General features: G+C 35.4%; 1 protein-coding gene across 1 annotated transcript in view; it reads right to left on the bottom strand.

Moving 5' to 3' along the window:
* Positions 1 to 1,026: 1,026 nt before the first annotated feature.
* LOC138707818 (histidine ammonia-lyase-like) overlaps positions 1,027 to 17,551 on the bottom strand; it is a 99,757-nt gene continuing 83,232 nt past the window's right edge. The window contains exons 14-17 of the mRNA XM_069837763.1: positions 14,851 to 14,963; positions 11,292 to 11,422; positions 8,579 to 8,696; positions 1,027 to 4,460 (exon numbers count right to left, since the gene is read on the bottom strand). Coding sequence (XP_069693864.1) covers positions 4,356 to 4,460; positions 8,579 to 8,696; positions 11,292 to 11,422; positions 14,851 to 14,963 — 467 coding nt within the window. The 3' untranslated portion in view covers positions 1,027 to 4,355. The remainder of the gene's footprint in view (positions 4,461 to 8,578; positions 8,697 to 11,291; positions 11,423 to 14,850; positions 14,964 to 17,551) is intronic.

The following is a 17,551-nucleotide window of genomic DNA, read 5'->3' as shown; positions in this document are numbered from 1 at the left end:
AATGTGTAGTCATATGGAAAAGAGAAGTTCCACAGCACTTAATAAAACAATAATGAATATCTACAACAAGAATAAAATAATTATAAAATGAATTTCAACAAATTATCAAGTTCAGCTAAGATTAACAGAGGAGTGCACCAAGGATGTCCCTTTCAGTAACAGTCTTTTAACACATATGTAATACATGAACGAAATAATAACAAAGTAACAAAACGAAGAATAATAAAGTATTCCACTCTCTTGAAATATAGAACTTAATAATTATTTGCAGATGATCAATAATGTCAGATGTGGAAGAGATTTTGCAGAGAGTTATATTTACATTAAATAAAATATAACAATACGGATAAAGAATCTCGCTAAAGAAAACAAAATCAAGGCATTTAAGGGACTGAATCCATTAAGAAGCAAAATAGTGATTAATAACTAAATAAGAGAATAAGTAAATACTTTCAGCTATTTAGGAAATTTGATTTCATGTGAGTGAAATAAAAAATCAGCCATAAATTGAAAGATTATTTAAAAATGTGCATAAAGAATAAACCAGCAGAAATAAAATACATGAGAAAAGCTGAATGTTACTCTTGGCTAGAATAGAAAACTGATGTAGAGATTGTAGACAAAATATGACTTGTCATTTCTGGCAGTTTTCTAGGAGCGATCATTAAAAGTTTGAACGACCATATAGAATCATAGTAATCATGTTTCATAACAACTGGTTAGAGAGAAAAAATAATAGAGATATGCATGTCAACTGCCAAAATAACGATACCATCAAGATGCGTAACATATAGCAAAATCTCATTTTCGCCAAAAATCGACATGTCATCTTTAGCCTTAGAACCACAGATTTACAAAATTATGAACAGTCTGTTTCCCGTCAGTCTGTCATGTTGGAATCGTATTGTTTTACAATTTCCGATTTTTAAAAATATGTTACTTGGAAAAACAGAAATGGAAGAAGGCAAGGAGGACCTAGGAAGAGATATATTTTTTACATTTTCTATGTTTATAAACTTCAAATAAATACTGTATGTAAACATTTTTATGGATTTTTCTTTGTCAATTACATGGTTTTGTCAAAAAACATACTAATATGCTTCCATGGGTTGGGTTAAACTGTGAATGTACTCACGATGTGCATTGTTTAGAGTGGCCAATTATATCTAGCACAGAGGCGTCTAATAATCCAGAACCGGCCCACGTTAAACGCACTGACTTCGTCTGGACTGCTAAAACACAGTTCATGCCTACGATTGTCAACTGTCTGCAAACAAATTTGTATGAGGGTTGATCCCTTTGCTGTAGCCCTGACTTATTTATAGTTGATTAAAATTTCTATTTTGTGGCACACAAATGACTGAAATGTGTTATGGCTACATGCCAAGTTGCAAGTCTGTACATGTCCATGTTGGCTTGTAGCAGGTCTTTGAATGGCTAGAGGTGCTGCATGAGTAGAGAAATGGAGCATTTCGATCAAAGGTCTGTGATTAAATATCTGCAAAAGAAGTGAATGGCACCATCTGAAATTCTCCAAGATATGACAGGTATCTTGGGAGAATCTACTGTATCTTATGTTATAGTAAAAAGGCGGTGTCGAATTTTTAAATGTAGGAGAACATTGTGAAGATTAACATGGTGACGGCCCTTTGAGAACTGTCACAACAATAAAATGCATGATTTAGTGCTGCAAATCGATGAATCATCATTAGGGATATAGTAGAGGAAACGGGCTTTTCATACCATAGTGTGCACAGTATTTTGGTAAACGAATTGGGCATGAAAAAAATAACTACAAGTTGGGTGCCTCGAATGTTGACACCAACGCAAAAACGACAAAGAACAGTGCTCTACAAGCAGCATTTAACTAATTTTAGAGAAAACAACAAAAAAGAAATAAATAAATCTTGAACGGTATGTGACTATGAAGAGACATGGTTCACCACTATGACCCTAAAACCAAAATTCAAAGTATGGAGTGGAAACATAAGGGTTCACTGATTCCTAAAAAATTCAAGGTGCAGCCATTAGCAGGCAAGGTTTTGCTTTCTGTTTTTTGGGATGCCCAAGGTATTACTTTGATAGACTATTTATAGGAAGGAGCCATTGATACTGCGTCGTGAAAGAACCAATAAAAAAGGATCATGAGTTCATCATGACTGAAAAATGAAGGAAAAATCAGTCCAATGTGAAAACGATGTTGGTTTTCTTTGAGTCGTTAAATACTATACTTCACAAATATGCTCCATAGCATCAGACGATTGCAAAATGATTCTGGAGAGATTAAAGGAATAAGTGAGAAGGAAAGGGCTGACACTGTGGTGCAACTTAAGTCCTGCATCTTGCACCAGCCCACTATGCCCTCACAATATATGTATTAAAATTCAGTAATTCTGTGTTTCTCTGTCATCCTTAAAATTTTAAAATTATGGTTTATTTAATGATGCTCGCAACTGCAGAGGTTATATCAGTGTCGCCGGTGTGCCGGAATTTTGCCCCACAGGAGTTCTTTTACATGCCAGTAAATCTACTGACATAAGCCTGTCGCAATTAAACACATTGAGTTGCCATTGACCTGGGCCGAGATCGAACCTGCAACCTCGAGCATAGAAGGCCAGCTCTATACCAACTATGCTACCGAGGCCAACTCGTCCTATTTTCTTGATTTGGTCCAACAGACTTTCATCTGTCTCCCACACTTAATTATTCATGAGAGAAAAACGATTTGATTTCATAGAATCAATTAAATATAATTCTGAGAAAGTTCTGAAAGTTACAAATGAAGATATTTTTTTTGGAATCAATGTGTGAAAAAAGAAAACATATTGTAGGTACTATCACATCTTATTAATAACAATACTTCGGGAACTTTTCGATCACAGTGGTATATTGAGTGTACAGGGTGGAAGAAAATTAAATTATGGTTTACTTAACTATGCTCGCAACTGCAGAGGTTATATCAGCATCGTTGGTTTGCTGGAATTTTTTCCCGCAGGAGTTCTTTTACATGTCAGTAAATCTACTGACATGAGTCTGTCGCATTTAAACACACTTAAATGCCATCAATCTGGGCCAGGATCGAACCCACAACCTTGAGCGCAGAAGGCCAGCACTATACCGACTGTGCTACCGAGGCTGACTACAGGGTGATCATCAATGACAGTCCTGTAAGGGATGAATCCTTAGCATAATATGGAGAAGTCCTCTACCATGTTGTACCTTTGTGCTTAGATTTTCCAGGTATAATTACTGTAAATGATAATAAATTATTGATCCCATTATCTTTCAAATGCATTTAGAAATACACATTGCATAAACGTCTTTATATTAACAGTTCTCGGTTCCAATAAATAATTTTGCATAATATCTCTGTCACGTTTACAGTTTAAGAGTATTTTAATATTGCAATTCATTATTAATATATCACTTTAAATACCTAATGGATGTTTTGGCATTGCTGTTATGGAAATATAAACGCATGCTTCACCATAAGGTCTGAGTATGACAGGGTGTAGTGTGTTTTGCAGAGCAGAACTTGCAGTAGGTACCATTGTTTGTTTACCGTACATCTTCTCTCCTTACAGCTATGAAGAAGAGATGTTTTCATCCGTTGGTAAGTGCTACTGAATTTACTGTGATTTTACATGACAAACCCATTGTATAACTGGCAGTGAGGTGCTCCGACTAAATCATCCTGTAATTACTTCAAATAAACATTTAACAGTTCTTCTTGTGTAATAAAAATGAAAAAGAAAATCTTCAGAGCTCATTTGGAATAAATCTTTGTTTTGCCAGTTCTGGTATAAGGGCTTTGAATAATCCCTTTTGGAATAAAAATTATATCTCATGCACATACTTTTCAGATGAATTTACTCGTAGACTGAGTATGAACTACGATTAAGTCCACCATTAGTTTAGAAGAAAACGGTGAACATAGTCGGACAACTAATGGCATGTGAAACAAAAACTATTTCGACATAAGATATGCTGGAAACTAATATTTTCGTAAAATTTCGGATTGCATATTTTACAGTGTCTCACTACTTTCTCTTTAATTTACGTAATGATGAAATGGAAATTAGTAGGTCACTAAGATAGCAAATTCCAATAGTTATCAAAAACAATACTAATAAAAACAAAGTTTCGTGGTTATTAGACATAAGCAAACACCGTCATCCAGGGTTAGTGGTCTATGTTAGTAGCTGAAGAGTAAGTGAGTAGTGTGATCCTTGTCAAATGAGTCCATCATCATTTCTTGTAACTCTCTAAAATCGTTAAATATTCACTGTGGTGTAAGCAAGCTATTGCACGTCCAACTTTTGTGGTTAATGGACAGATTGTAAAGGCAATAAAAGTTACTCCAAGCGTCGTTTCTTGGTTGGAGCCTCAGACTGTGGTCGGTCTCTCTGTTTGTCGCCAACCATCACAGCAGTAGGGCTGAACACGCGCGTTTCCACCTCCTGCAATCATTGCACAGATCATAGCTTACATTTCACATTTAATATCATATAACATTTCTAATCACCAAATACAGTTTGTCTCTTTTAACCCTTCAGAGATTGCACATGTCTATTCGACCGTGCGTGATAAACTTTTAACTCCTGCTTCAAGGTTACTTGAGTTCTGCCGTTCATCCCTTCGGTACCTTTCATAAGTCTCGTGGTGATTGTTGTCATGAGCTTTGCTATTGGCCAGTTTGATTTGGAATGGTTTCCATATAGACCTGGTTGCTTCGACCGTGCATGACCCATTACACAAGCCAGTTTAGTTGTGACCTGGCATATAAATTTTGTAGCTTCTGAAATTTGTAGTTTCTCGTATATACAGTACATACATTTATTTCTGGGTGCTATTTTATTCTCACTACCTGTTTTCTAATATAATTATGCATAAAGATTGATGGAGTAAAAAAAATGATAAGAAAACTAATAGACAGTATAAAAAAAGGAATTGGCTCGGAAAGAAGAAACAAGAAAGGAAGCAGGGGCAGTTAGACGGAAGAAGGCATTGTTTCTGGTCCATCTTATATAGGAAAAGGTGCTGTCCACCACATAACATAACATAATTTAGTAAGGTTTTTTTTGCCTGGCATAAAACTGGTAGCAATATCCACTCCACTAGAGTGATTCAAATTATTTTTACCGACGCTATCATTGATGAAATCTTTAACGTTACTAAAGAAAGAATTGAAAAAGTACGACCAAATTACAGCCATCCTAGAGATGTGCACAATATTACGAGAATTGAAATTGAAGAACAGATGTAATGTGTGTCGCCGCTATATATGTAAAGAACATATGCAGTCAACATACACTGCTTGTGCTATTCCTGAAGTAAATGTTGGTAGTTACGAAGATGTGTAAGATTTGTAGGATGTACGTTCTTTTCCCCAGTAGACGCAGCATTATGTCTGGGTTCACCAAAGAAAAATCTCTTACTTTCCTACTGTCCGAAAAAGAAAAAGGTGGTATTGCTCTTATTCACAAGGCGCCATAGCGATGACATTGATCCAGACTCTGGAGAGTATAAGAAGCCTTACATGTTGATGTTTTATAACTCAACAACAGGAGAAGTGGACACGGTGGACCAGTAGCCTACAAGGCTAGGAACTCGGTGGCAAGGACCAGTAACCACTAGTCTCTAACTCTGTTCTTCATGCTGCTGAACATAGTAGAAATCAATAGTTTCATTAATACTGAAACACAATCTTGGTCAGTTTGACATGGTTCGAAGGAAATTCCTACAAACCCTCAGCAAAGAGTTATGCCACTCAACTGAAGAGAAATATTAGAGAAATGACTGGAACTATAGAAGAAAGAAAACCACCTCCATCCGAAGAAGAAGAAGAAGGAGGAGGAGGAGGAGGAGGAGGAGGAGGAGGAGGAGGAGAGGAAGAGGAAGAGGAAGAGGAAGAGGAAGGTGCCACCTCTGTGATTGGAAGAGAAATCGTAAGTCAAGAATAGATGTAGTGTATGTCACTGTTATATTATGTAAAGAACTTACGCAGTCAACATGCACTGCTTGTGCTAATCCTGAAGAAAGTGCCGGTAGTGATTAACGTGTGTAAAATTTGTAAGATGTACGTTCTTTTCCACAGCAGACACACAAGAATCATATGCACAATCTAGAGATTATGATTTAGGATTTGACCATCTTATTTGTTTGTTTTTTTTTTTCTTTTTTTAGTTCATTGAATTATTTCACGCTAACAATTGTAACAAATAGATTAACACTGAAATAAATAATTGATTAAATGGCGATCTTACTCGTGTTAATTAACATAATTAACACGAATAAGATCGCCATTTAATCAGTTATTTATATTCAAATGTTAAAAGTAGTGTACGAAAGATTCAACATGGATTATCATTGAAATAATGTTTTTATAAGTTTTGATCAACAAACGTTAGAGAAAAATAACAGTTTCATGTCAGAGTAGAGCATAATGTAGGATTCGGTCATCTTATTTTTTTTTTTTTATTTTAAGTTAATTTAATTAGTTGTACTGACTAAATGAACACTGAAATAGTGTTCTTGTAAGCTTTGACCAATAAACATTAGTGGAAAATACCAATTTTCTTTCATTTTGTGTGCACAGTCGATTAGACTGTGTGCGATCCATTACATAACTTTTACTCGTGTGACCTCTCAAAGGTTTAAGACCTCCTTTTAAATAAGAGAAAGCTACTAATCCAGTGCACCCGTATTCCATTTTATGGGGACTGAGTGTAGGCTTACGTCCTGTGTCTTCTCCATTTTGTCCATATAACTAGGGAATCTCAATACTTGTGAATTTCTAATGCAAGTTCAAAACTCATACAATCAAAATGTCCAGTCTCTGAATAAGAGAAAGATATTTTCTCAAATTATTCTATTTTTGAGAAGTAACGCCGACCATATCTCAATTATTTATTTACCTGTTCATCCATTTGTTTATCCATATGTACTTTAAGTATTTAGAGTAATTGATTAATCCTAAATAATGATTCATATTCTTGTTATTTGTTCATTTTGTTTGCATATTTTATTTTTTAATAGAGAAAGAACATTGTTATAAGTATACTTGGAGGATGTCTGAAAAATATGAAGTAAAAAGATCAGAATTAGACTTAGGGGTATTCTACCATGTCCTAGACTCAGTCATATGAGTAACCAGACACAACAGAGTTCTAGGTAACCATCTGGTCTTATCTATCTGCCCTGATGATGCAACCTGTAAATAGTTCCTAAACGTTGGAAATGTTATGTTCCAGGACATGATGGAATAGGCCTACTTAAAAGTCTAATTCTGATCACATACGGTACACGAAACATACATGAAGCGAGAACTTTATAGTCGATCAAAACATTACTGTATAATGAGAAAGGCAGTTGGGTTGGAAAGGGTACCGCACTTTTGACGAAATATGGGTCTCGTATATACCAAGAAGACTATAATAAAGCCCTCTTGGTATGTACTGTGTAATTGAATTTATATAAGTTTCTCGAAATTTGTATTTTGCTAATTTATGGATTGGTACTTGAGATATCACAATTTTCTTTTTCATCACAATCATTATCATCATCATAATCATAAACGAAATTAGATTTAACACCATTAAGGCCTGTCTCTATTGATCACAAGTTGCTCTTGATCTTTCTAACACTGTCTCAGTCTTTCCAGAAGTTGGATGATAAGAAAAGAATAAATATGGAAGATGACTTTTGTTCATTCTGTGGACGCGACTGCTCCAATTTTATTAATATTATATGATGTTATTCACTATATTGGAAATGTGCACACTCTTTCTCGAATGTTGTCATCTCGTTGTAAGTCCAACACATTGTATTTCATTTCATTAAATCTCATTTGCACGCTTCTAGTTAATAATTCATATGTTTTTGATTGAATATCACTTCACTGCTATATTTAAGGCTATTTTGAAGTGATGTTATGTAAAAATGTAATTAGTACTGTAACATTAAATCCAGATGTTTGAGATGGGCAGAGGATGTAGCAAGTATGGACGAATCCAGAAATGACATGTATAGAGTGTTAGTTGGGAGACTCGAGGGAAGAAGACCTTTGGGGAGAATGAGACATAGATGGAAGGGTTATGGATTAGAAGGAGTTGGGATATGATGGTAGGGACTGGCTTAATCTTGCTCAGGATAGGGACCGATGACGGGTTTATGTAAGGGTGGCACTGAACCTCTGGGTCCTCTAAAAGCCATTTTGTAAGTCATTTAAATGTAGACCCAATTCTACTTAAGGTATAAAAATATAGTTCACACGTATTTGTCAAACCAATATGATATTACCATACATTTAGAAATTCGAAACTGTTCTTCCCTTATTTGGAACTGTGTTTTTGTGTATCATAATTGGTTACACAATATATTCTTTTTGAAAGTTAATCATGAAAAGGATTATTAAGTTAATAGTATATTGAAATTTAGTCAGTATTACCAACTGCTTTCTCCCAATAATATTATATTTTTCTTTGATTTCAATATGTAAAAAATAAGTAGGGTAATCATTAATCAAAGATTTAACAACAATAATTGCAACATTATCTTTCACAGGAACATTATTTACCTCTGGAGCATGATAGTAAGCAATGTGATGTTGCACAGCTCCCCAAACCTTGTCTTCCAGCAGGAGATTAGTCACTTCTGCAATGTCGGGAGCCATGTATCGGTCCTTATCCCATGGCCTTCAAAATAAAATTAGCAAAGAAAAAAAAGAGAGATTTAGCCATGATAATTTGTGATAAATTTAACATGCAGGAAACTTAACTATAGGTGAGAATTTAATCATCAGGTACTGAAGTTAGGGATACACGATAAGTACCGGTACAGTGAGTACAGGTTCACTGTGAATAGGCCTAATAAATTAAGGTAAATTTTTTATCTTACATCCTGTAAAGATATGGGAAATTAATACAAAGTTTAGAAGTATATGTGAGTAAACATTAGCTGCGTCTATGATTCAGTGCTAGACACTGGTCTTCCATTCAGACATCCCGAATTCAATACTGGTACCAGTCCTAATCATGATGGAATTTATAGTGGAGAAAGCTGACATTGCAGAGAATTTTTCTCGGAGTAGGCCCTACTCCCATTTCTCGCTTTCATTCCATCAACACATTCCACCTCACCTCAGTTCATCTATTATCTGCAATACTGGGCTTGAGTGAAGTATTTGAGGTAGTACAGGTTTGGGGCTTCTGAACCTAAGACTTATCAGGTATTGTTTGAGGATGGGACTTGGCTGTGCCAGGTCTGAAGCAGGATGGCTCACCTGTCAACGTCAGATTCATGAACGCCACCTGGGCCACCTGTTGACTTGGACAATCACTGTGTGTATATAGGGCTCAAAATGGGACAATATATACCTAAGTGTATGGATTTGTCCCTGGTCCTGCCCTCGAAAAAGCAAAGCCTTAAAAGTTTTTGAGTGTAATCAAATATAATGTCCAGGATTTCATACTGGTATAACTTGCAAAATAACGAAACAAAATAGGCTAATCTTCATCTTACGATGTTTGGTGACGTATACACGTCCGTTGATGTGACATATTAATGAATTTAAATACTATTATAGTCACAATCATGCCATGGTCTATGGACAGTACTCTATAACAGAGTCGCCAGTATGAAAGGATAATTCCAAGCCTTTGGCGTGAGACGAACTCGATAGCTCAGTGGTAGAGTGCCTGACCGGAGAACAGGAAGTCGCAGGTTCGATTCCCGCTCGAGGTTGTGAAATTTTTCTTTCATACCATGGCATGATTGTGACTATAATAGTATTTAAATTCATCAAAATAGGCTAAGTTATTTTTCTTTAAAAGTACAAATAATTCATCAAGCTTTATTTCCTACCATAATAACAATGAGTCTCAATTTGAGAATCACTCATAGGTTTATTGACGTCAGACGATACTAGGCTTCTTTCCAAGCATGCTGAATCATGTCAAATGTGATGGCTGCTATTGCATCAGTGAGCCTCTCTTTCAAGTTGTACAGGCAGTGAGGGAAGTGGGGAAAAACCAGAAGTGGTATGCTACCCCAAGATTTTCCTCTGGTATACCTCGATTTAAAAAAAGGCATACACCCTCCCTTACAACATAGACATAAATGATGTATACAATAAATTGTTTCGTGCAGTCAGTAACGCGAATCATTGAAGCTTATACAACACATTACATTTCTTAATAAAATAATTTCAATTTACTTCAGCTATTTACTAGATCATTTTACAACGTCCTTTGAGAATTATCATTTAAAATAATGTTAAAGCTTCAAAGTGCCTCACTAAATAGGCAACAATGGCCATCACAAGTTACAGACCACAGCCTTCTATACTTGAAATACTACCGTTGTAAACATTTCAGGGGTTGAGCTTATCAAATAAGCATGTCTAAATACACACTGAATACAGTTCCAGAAGGCTGTGGTTTAGATTTACGAATCAAACAGATAGTACTCTTTGCTATAAAGAAATGTATAAACAAATTTTTACGATCACATTTTGTCAGTGACAGTATGTCATTTTTCACTAACGGTATGTTTTCTGGCCATAGAAACCAGTAGCAGTATTCCATACCATCGCATACCATCTCACTTCCCTCACTGGGTACAGGTTCCGAATTTTCTCCGAGTACACAATGCTTTTTACATATTCACTTTCACATTGTGATCACTTTAAGGCAAACAAATCACATAAAAGCACTCCATTGTGGAATGGATTAATTTAATTTAATTGATCCATGTAGTTCTTTGTGTTTACTCAGTAATGGAACAAGTATTAAACTCTACAATTTGAAATTTCTCATTAGAAATCTTTCCTTCTCCACTCTGTTCTAGAGTAGTGATGGACAGAATTTTTGTCATCACACTTCTCTAGGTGAAGAGGCGAATTGAAGCCGAAACAGAGAAAACGCAAAACAACAAAAGTTTACACTCTTAGAATACAAGTTTGTGTTTTCACAGATCTAGGACAGAGTGGAGAAGGAAAGATCTCTAATGAGAAATTCCAAATTGTAGAGTTTGATACACCTCCACAAATGCTATTGCTTTGTCTTTTGACTTACGTCTTTTGACTTTGCTTTGCAAAAGAGAAAGTATGGTACTGGTAAAGAAAAATAGATATGACTCGACTCTAGTCTATTCATCTTTATTACTAACATACAATAACTGCCTGTGATAAGACACCTTGCAGATGAGACAAAAGTCATGTGGTTGAATACTGCTCAACTGTTCATATGCAGTACAAATTTTCAAAGTTAGATATTTATGAAATAACTCACCTAACAACACTTCGGACTACATTATACACTTCCTCCAGAGGAACTGTTGTTTTAAGAGGCCGTAGGAACTCGATAGCTTGGCATGCAGCTAGAAGTTCTATAGCTATTACCCTTTCTACGTTCTCCACAACCTAAAAATAGTAAAGGATGTCATATCATGTCAATAACAAGAGTTGTTAGCATCCATTTATATACAATATAAACCTTGAGAAGGCATGAAATTTATGGTGGATGATTCACAGTTAAACATATTAAATTTAGTGGACTTAATTAATAAATATTTCTGTCGACATTATTTACGGTACAACATTAATGGCACTATTCCTTTGTAAAACACAAAAGACACTTTACGATGACACTGATTGTTAGAGGAGAAAAATTCACTCTGGCGCCGGGGATTGAACCCGGGTCATTGGTTCTACGTACCAAATGCTCTAACCACTGAGCTATGCTGAAGCTCAATCCACTGCACGGGATCGAATCTCCCTCCTCTAGTGTTTTCCCTATGTGGTCTTACTCCATGTTCGACGTATATGTTGACATATATTAAGTCAACTGTCATGATACAAGGAGTGCACTCAATTGAGTGACTTGGTGGATTGAGCTTCAACGTAGCTCAGTGGTTAGGGCACTTTGCATGTAGAACCGAGGACACTGGTTCGATCCCCGGCGCCAGAGCGAATTTTTCTCCTCTAACAATCATTGTCACCATAACAGATAAATTCTGTAGGACCAAAAAATTAATCTTTACATAGCATTTAACTTTGTTGAAAAATGCTAATTTTCTTTATTAACCAAGCAATTTAGTAGCAACTCAGGATAAATATCTGTAATAAAATTTATAATATTTATCTCAATTTTACCATTAGGTATAAACTTACTTATTGTGTTTTCAAAATGCATGCTTTTCTATAAGATTTGTAATTTTATTTGGTCATGTACATTATTATTATTATTACTACTACTATTATAATTATTATTATTTACACAAATGAACCGTAATGAGCTACTGCTCTACCCAGAGCAGTACATGACATGGCCATGCGCACGCACGCCTGCATGCATGCACACACACATTTTTTTTTTTTCTTTTATCACATTAAGCAGTTATCCATCTCAATATACAATGACTATGATAATAATTATTAGAGGAGAAAAATTCACTCTGGCACTGGGGATCGAACCCAAGTCTAACCACTGAGCTCAGTGGTTAGAGCGCTTGGTACGTAGAACGAAGGACCCGGGTTTAATCCCCGGTCCCAGAGCGAATTTTTCTCCTCTAATAACTATTGCTACCATAACAGATAAATTCTGTAGGATCAAAAATTAATCTTTACTTTGTAACTAAGATTTATTCATTGGTAACAGCTTTTGAGAAACAATATCTTTTTCCAGAGGTGTCAAATCACCCCATTTTGCCGAACTGGTAGGATAAAACAGGTTAGGCATCTAAATCAATGTAAAATTGCCTGTTTCTCATTTCTAAGTGATGTGAAGCTATCAAGACTTTAATTTAAGACACAAACAGAATAAAAAAAACACAAATAGCGACATAAATACCTCATAAAAATATTATTACCTAAAATATTTGTTCGAAAATGGTAGAATAAATTCGTAATAGTGATAATAGTCAATATTTTCAAAATTTGAAAGAATGGAAACAAAATTGGAACATATAAATTCAAGATTCAAAATAATCATGACAGGGAGCATAAATAATGGCATAGGAGTATTAAATAGCAATACAGTATTAACAGTTCTCTAGACTGAGATTTTGAGCATAATAGTCACAAATTATTATTTAATCGTTCTCATCAGCACCACTGCACTGTTAAAAATTGTTTTATTTTACAACGCTCGCAACTGTCAAGGTTATATCAGCATCGCGTGTGCCAAAATGTTATTCTGTAGGAGTTTTTTACGTTCCAGTAAATCTACTGACATGAGTCTGTCGCTCTTAAGCACACTTAAATGCCATTGATCTGGGCTGGGATCGAACTCTCAACTTCGGGCACTGAAGGCTGGCACTCTACCGACTGCGCCACCCAGGCCGACCCACTGCACTGTTTATGGGCTCAGTTTTTACATTGACAACAGATACTCCATTCTTCGTTAGATGCTGATTCTGAGTGAAGTTCTGTTTAGTAAAGGCAGGAAGTCTCATCTTTACCCTCAGAGCTCGAATCACTTCCTTCTTTTCTTTGCCTCGAGAACAATTTCCTTCTGATTTTCCTGCTTTCTTTAAGACTCTCTGAAAGAATCTTCAAATCTGCTTTTCCTTTTTTCCTCTTTAGATCTAATTCCTTTTCCATAAGTTGGTTCTTATTTGGTGACAATATCAACACTGTAGTCTTTCCTCACCTCGAGGTGTTTCTAGTGGTTCTTTCTCCATGAGATAATTTTGAAATATCCATGGGGGGGGGGGGAATTTGATAAATTAAGTTTGTGGTAGAAAATTTTGGCCTTTCATTATTTATATACAGAAAGGATGTGTAAGCCTAAGTGGACATTGGATATTAATGCTAATTTGCATCCTAATCAAATTACCCCACCCCATTCATTCACGCACAGACCTATCTTTCTTCAATGCACAGACATTCCATTTTTTTCTCACTTTTGCGACTCTTGCTTCCAGAGTTGATTGCGGCACCTGAAATTCCTTGCTTGCCTTAAGGTATATCCCATCCAACCACATGACCGTCACATAGTAGTTCTTATAGATTTTTGTTTAGACACCATAAGCTTTTATTTTGCTTGGAATCATGTGTTAAATATTATGAACTGTTTGGTGTTGTTTAGGATATGGGAAAAAGAGAGAATGTCGTAAATAAAGGTAGAAATTTAAACAGTTGGACAAAACATGGTACCCAGTTTTGTCAGACCACTCCAGTAGGTACCCTGTTTTGTCCAACTGCTCACGTTTGAGAAAATGAACCTGGTACAAGCTAACCAAGGAGGTTAAAAATGAAATCGTCAGTTGCTTAAAAACAGAAATAAAGGTAAATTGAAATGGTGTACTTACAGTTTTGGTGGTGTTTGTCATTGGCATGCACTAATTACATTCATATCACGAAAAATTGTGCGCATAAATTGTTAAAATTCCTTTTCTAAAAGAATAATTTGCTGCGAGCAACACAGAATAAGCTATAGCTTCAAACTGGCTCCCACAGGTCATTGTACAATTTGTCAACTATTTCAGTTGTTACCTGTAACATAGCACCATCCCTCAAACTCTCAGAGAGAGGTATCCCGTTTTGTCCAACTATACTCTTTTATCCAACTCTCCCTTACACTCATATACAGTAATGAATACCGGTAATGGATGTGCAGTGCATTTTACGTTATACATTTTTCATGTTTTATTCACATCCACACAAAAATTAGGCTACTGGTACCAATAGAAGAAAACACTTTAACTTCCTTTGCTAGTGTTAAATTTGTTTATGCTCCATGCTTCGACATTGTAAATGTAGAAGAGTCGCAAAGCGAATAACACGAAATTTAGAAAGAGCTTATTGTTATCTCTTTTGTTGCTCATATTTTCGTAGTTGTTCCTCACCTGCACAGCTTTCCTAGCAGCAAAGCATCCCATGGACACGTGGTCTTCTGTCCCCGCACTCGTACTGAGGGAGTCTACTGATGCTGGATGGCACAGAGCCTTGTTCTCTGAGACTACAAGCAGTCAGATGTACAAGAATGACAATTAATATGAATATTGTCCTGAAAACATTTCTGTCTTTGCTCCTCATGTTTTAGAAATTAATCAAAGAATTATAATTAAACAGAACACAAATGTTACACCCAAATTTAATATAATTAAGAATATACAAAATTCATTACTTCTTTGTAAATTTCCTGGAATACTCCACATAACTCCACATAACTCGATTATTTTTAAGTAATATGATACAAAATATTCCACTTTTACTAAATTAATTTGATTTATGTCTCACACCATGGCGTCATGGTAAAAAAGTTAAATGTGTTGTGATGCATTGTTGGTAGCATTTTTAAGAGTCGAATTAATGACCATATCGCCTTCTGTTCGTTATACCGAAATTTCTTCACCACTATCAGTAGTGGAAGAACTTCTGTTACTGAACATATGGCAACAAAAAGATGTAAAATTGCTGTGGTCACCTATAGATAGTGGTTGCTCTAAATTGTTCACTTATTTCTGAAGTGTTGTACCACACAAGGATGATTGGGAATTGTACTACAAGAAGGTACTTTTGTGATCCATGAACTGTACATGTGGCCTAGTGAAGAAGTTCTATGAATCAAAGTTCACGTGTTCCAGGGTGAAAGTTGAGGCAATAGTCTCAGCTAAGAATATGATATGGACAGCAAAACGTTCAAGATTATGTGCAAAAACAATCGAATTCATGCTGATTGCCATTACAAACTTTCCCATGACTTACTGAAAAATTGCAACAAAGATCACTTCCAGATAAGACATATTAAAAAAAAGGAACACTCATCAGAAAAATATGTGTGATTTTAGGTCAGAACTGTTACACTTTTGTGTTTCAATATTGCAGTAATTTAATTTAGTAATAATAGGGCCTAATAATAATAATACCGGTACCGGTAATAATAATAATAATAATAATAATAATAATAATAATAATAATAATAATAATAATAATAATAATAATAATTCATTTTATTTTATTTTTGTTTTTATTTATTGATATTTATGTGCTGGACAACACCCATTGGCCAATAAAAGTCCAGCACTGTGATACATTATTAATACAATAAAATGAAAAACTGTGGTATGAATTAACTAAATAATTGAAATAATAACAAAATGAAGAACACAGATTACAATGATTAATAATAATAATAATAAATAATCCGTGGTGCTACAGCCCGTGAAGGGTGTAGACTGACCAGCCGGCTGCTGGCCTCACGCCCACATACCGAAGCAGAGGTGGTCGATCACCCAACCAGAATGGAGGTATCGTGTGATTAGCACGATGATCCCCCCAGCCATTGATTACAATGATTAATTTACAAAAATTAATACTATTATATGTTATGGAAGGAAGTTAATTCTTACAGAAAGTGTTACTAATTTGTGTAGAAAGATTATGGAAATAGGTACTGTAATATTAGCAAAGACATTGCCATGTTCAATACTTCTATAGATTGAATGGATCGAAATCGCCTACATGTAAGTTAGCATTAATACATCTGGAAACTGGAGAGAAAGATTTAGAAATTCTAATATAGAAGAGTTTGTGATGTCTCATGTCCTTTATAGGAATACGAAAGGTGACACTGTTTAAGACGATGACGACGACGATGACGATAATAATAATAATAATAATAATAATAATAATAATAATAATAATAATAATAATACTTACTTACTTACTTACTGGCTTTTAAGGAACCCGGAGGTTCATTGCCGCCCTCATATAAGCCCACCATTGGTCCCTATCCTGAGTAAGATTAATCCAGTCCCTACCATCATATCCCACCGCCCTCAAATCCATTTTAATATTATCTTCCCATCTGCGTCTCGGCCTCCCCAAAGGTCTTTTCCCCTCTGGCCTCCCAACTAACACTCTATATGCATTTCTGGATTCGCCCATACGTGCTACATGCCCTGCCCATCTCAAACGTCTGGATTTAATATTCCTAATTATGTCAGGTGAAGGATACAATGCGTGCAGCTCTGCGTTGTGTAACTTTCTCCATTCTCCTGTAACTTCATCCCTCTTAGTCCCAAATATTTTCCTAAGAACCTTATTCTCAAAAACCCTCAATCTCTGTTCCTCTCTCAAAGTGAGAGTCCAAGTTTCACAGCCATACAGAACAACCGGTAATATAACTGTTTAATAATAATAATTAATACTAATAATAATAATAATAATAATAATAATAATAATAATAATAATGATAATGTAGTGACTGTATTGTGGAGCTGACTGGTGTCTTCAGATTTCAAGTAAAAAATCTAGTAGCCTTATTCTAAGGGTGTAAAATTTGATGCCCTATAGTATTGTTTTACAGTAGCCTATACCAGGTGTGTGGGTATTAATTCTAAAATTTGTTTCTAGCGAAACAGTAAAACTGATGTCAGGTATTGGAGTCGCTTTCTAAAAAGTTTGTTTGTGGTCTTCCTGATAACTATTTGCATGTTTGCTTACAGCTCTCTTTGCTACCAGTAGTCCTCAAACAGGAAATTTCTGATATGTACACAAACACATGAACTGCAATTGAAACAGATGCTGGTCCAAACACCAAGA

This window comes from Periplaneta americana, chromosome 10 (genome assembly GCF_040183065.1).
Source record: "Periplaneta americana isolate PAMFEO1 chromosome 10, P.americana_PAMFEO1_priV1, whole genome shotgun sequence".
Taxonomy (NCBI): Eukaryota; Metazoa; Arthropoda; class Insecta; order Blattodea; family Blattidae; genus Periplaneta; species Periplaneta americana.
This window is presented reverse-complemented; position numbering and strand designations above follow the sequence as displayed.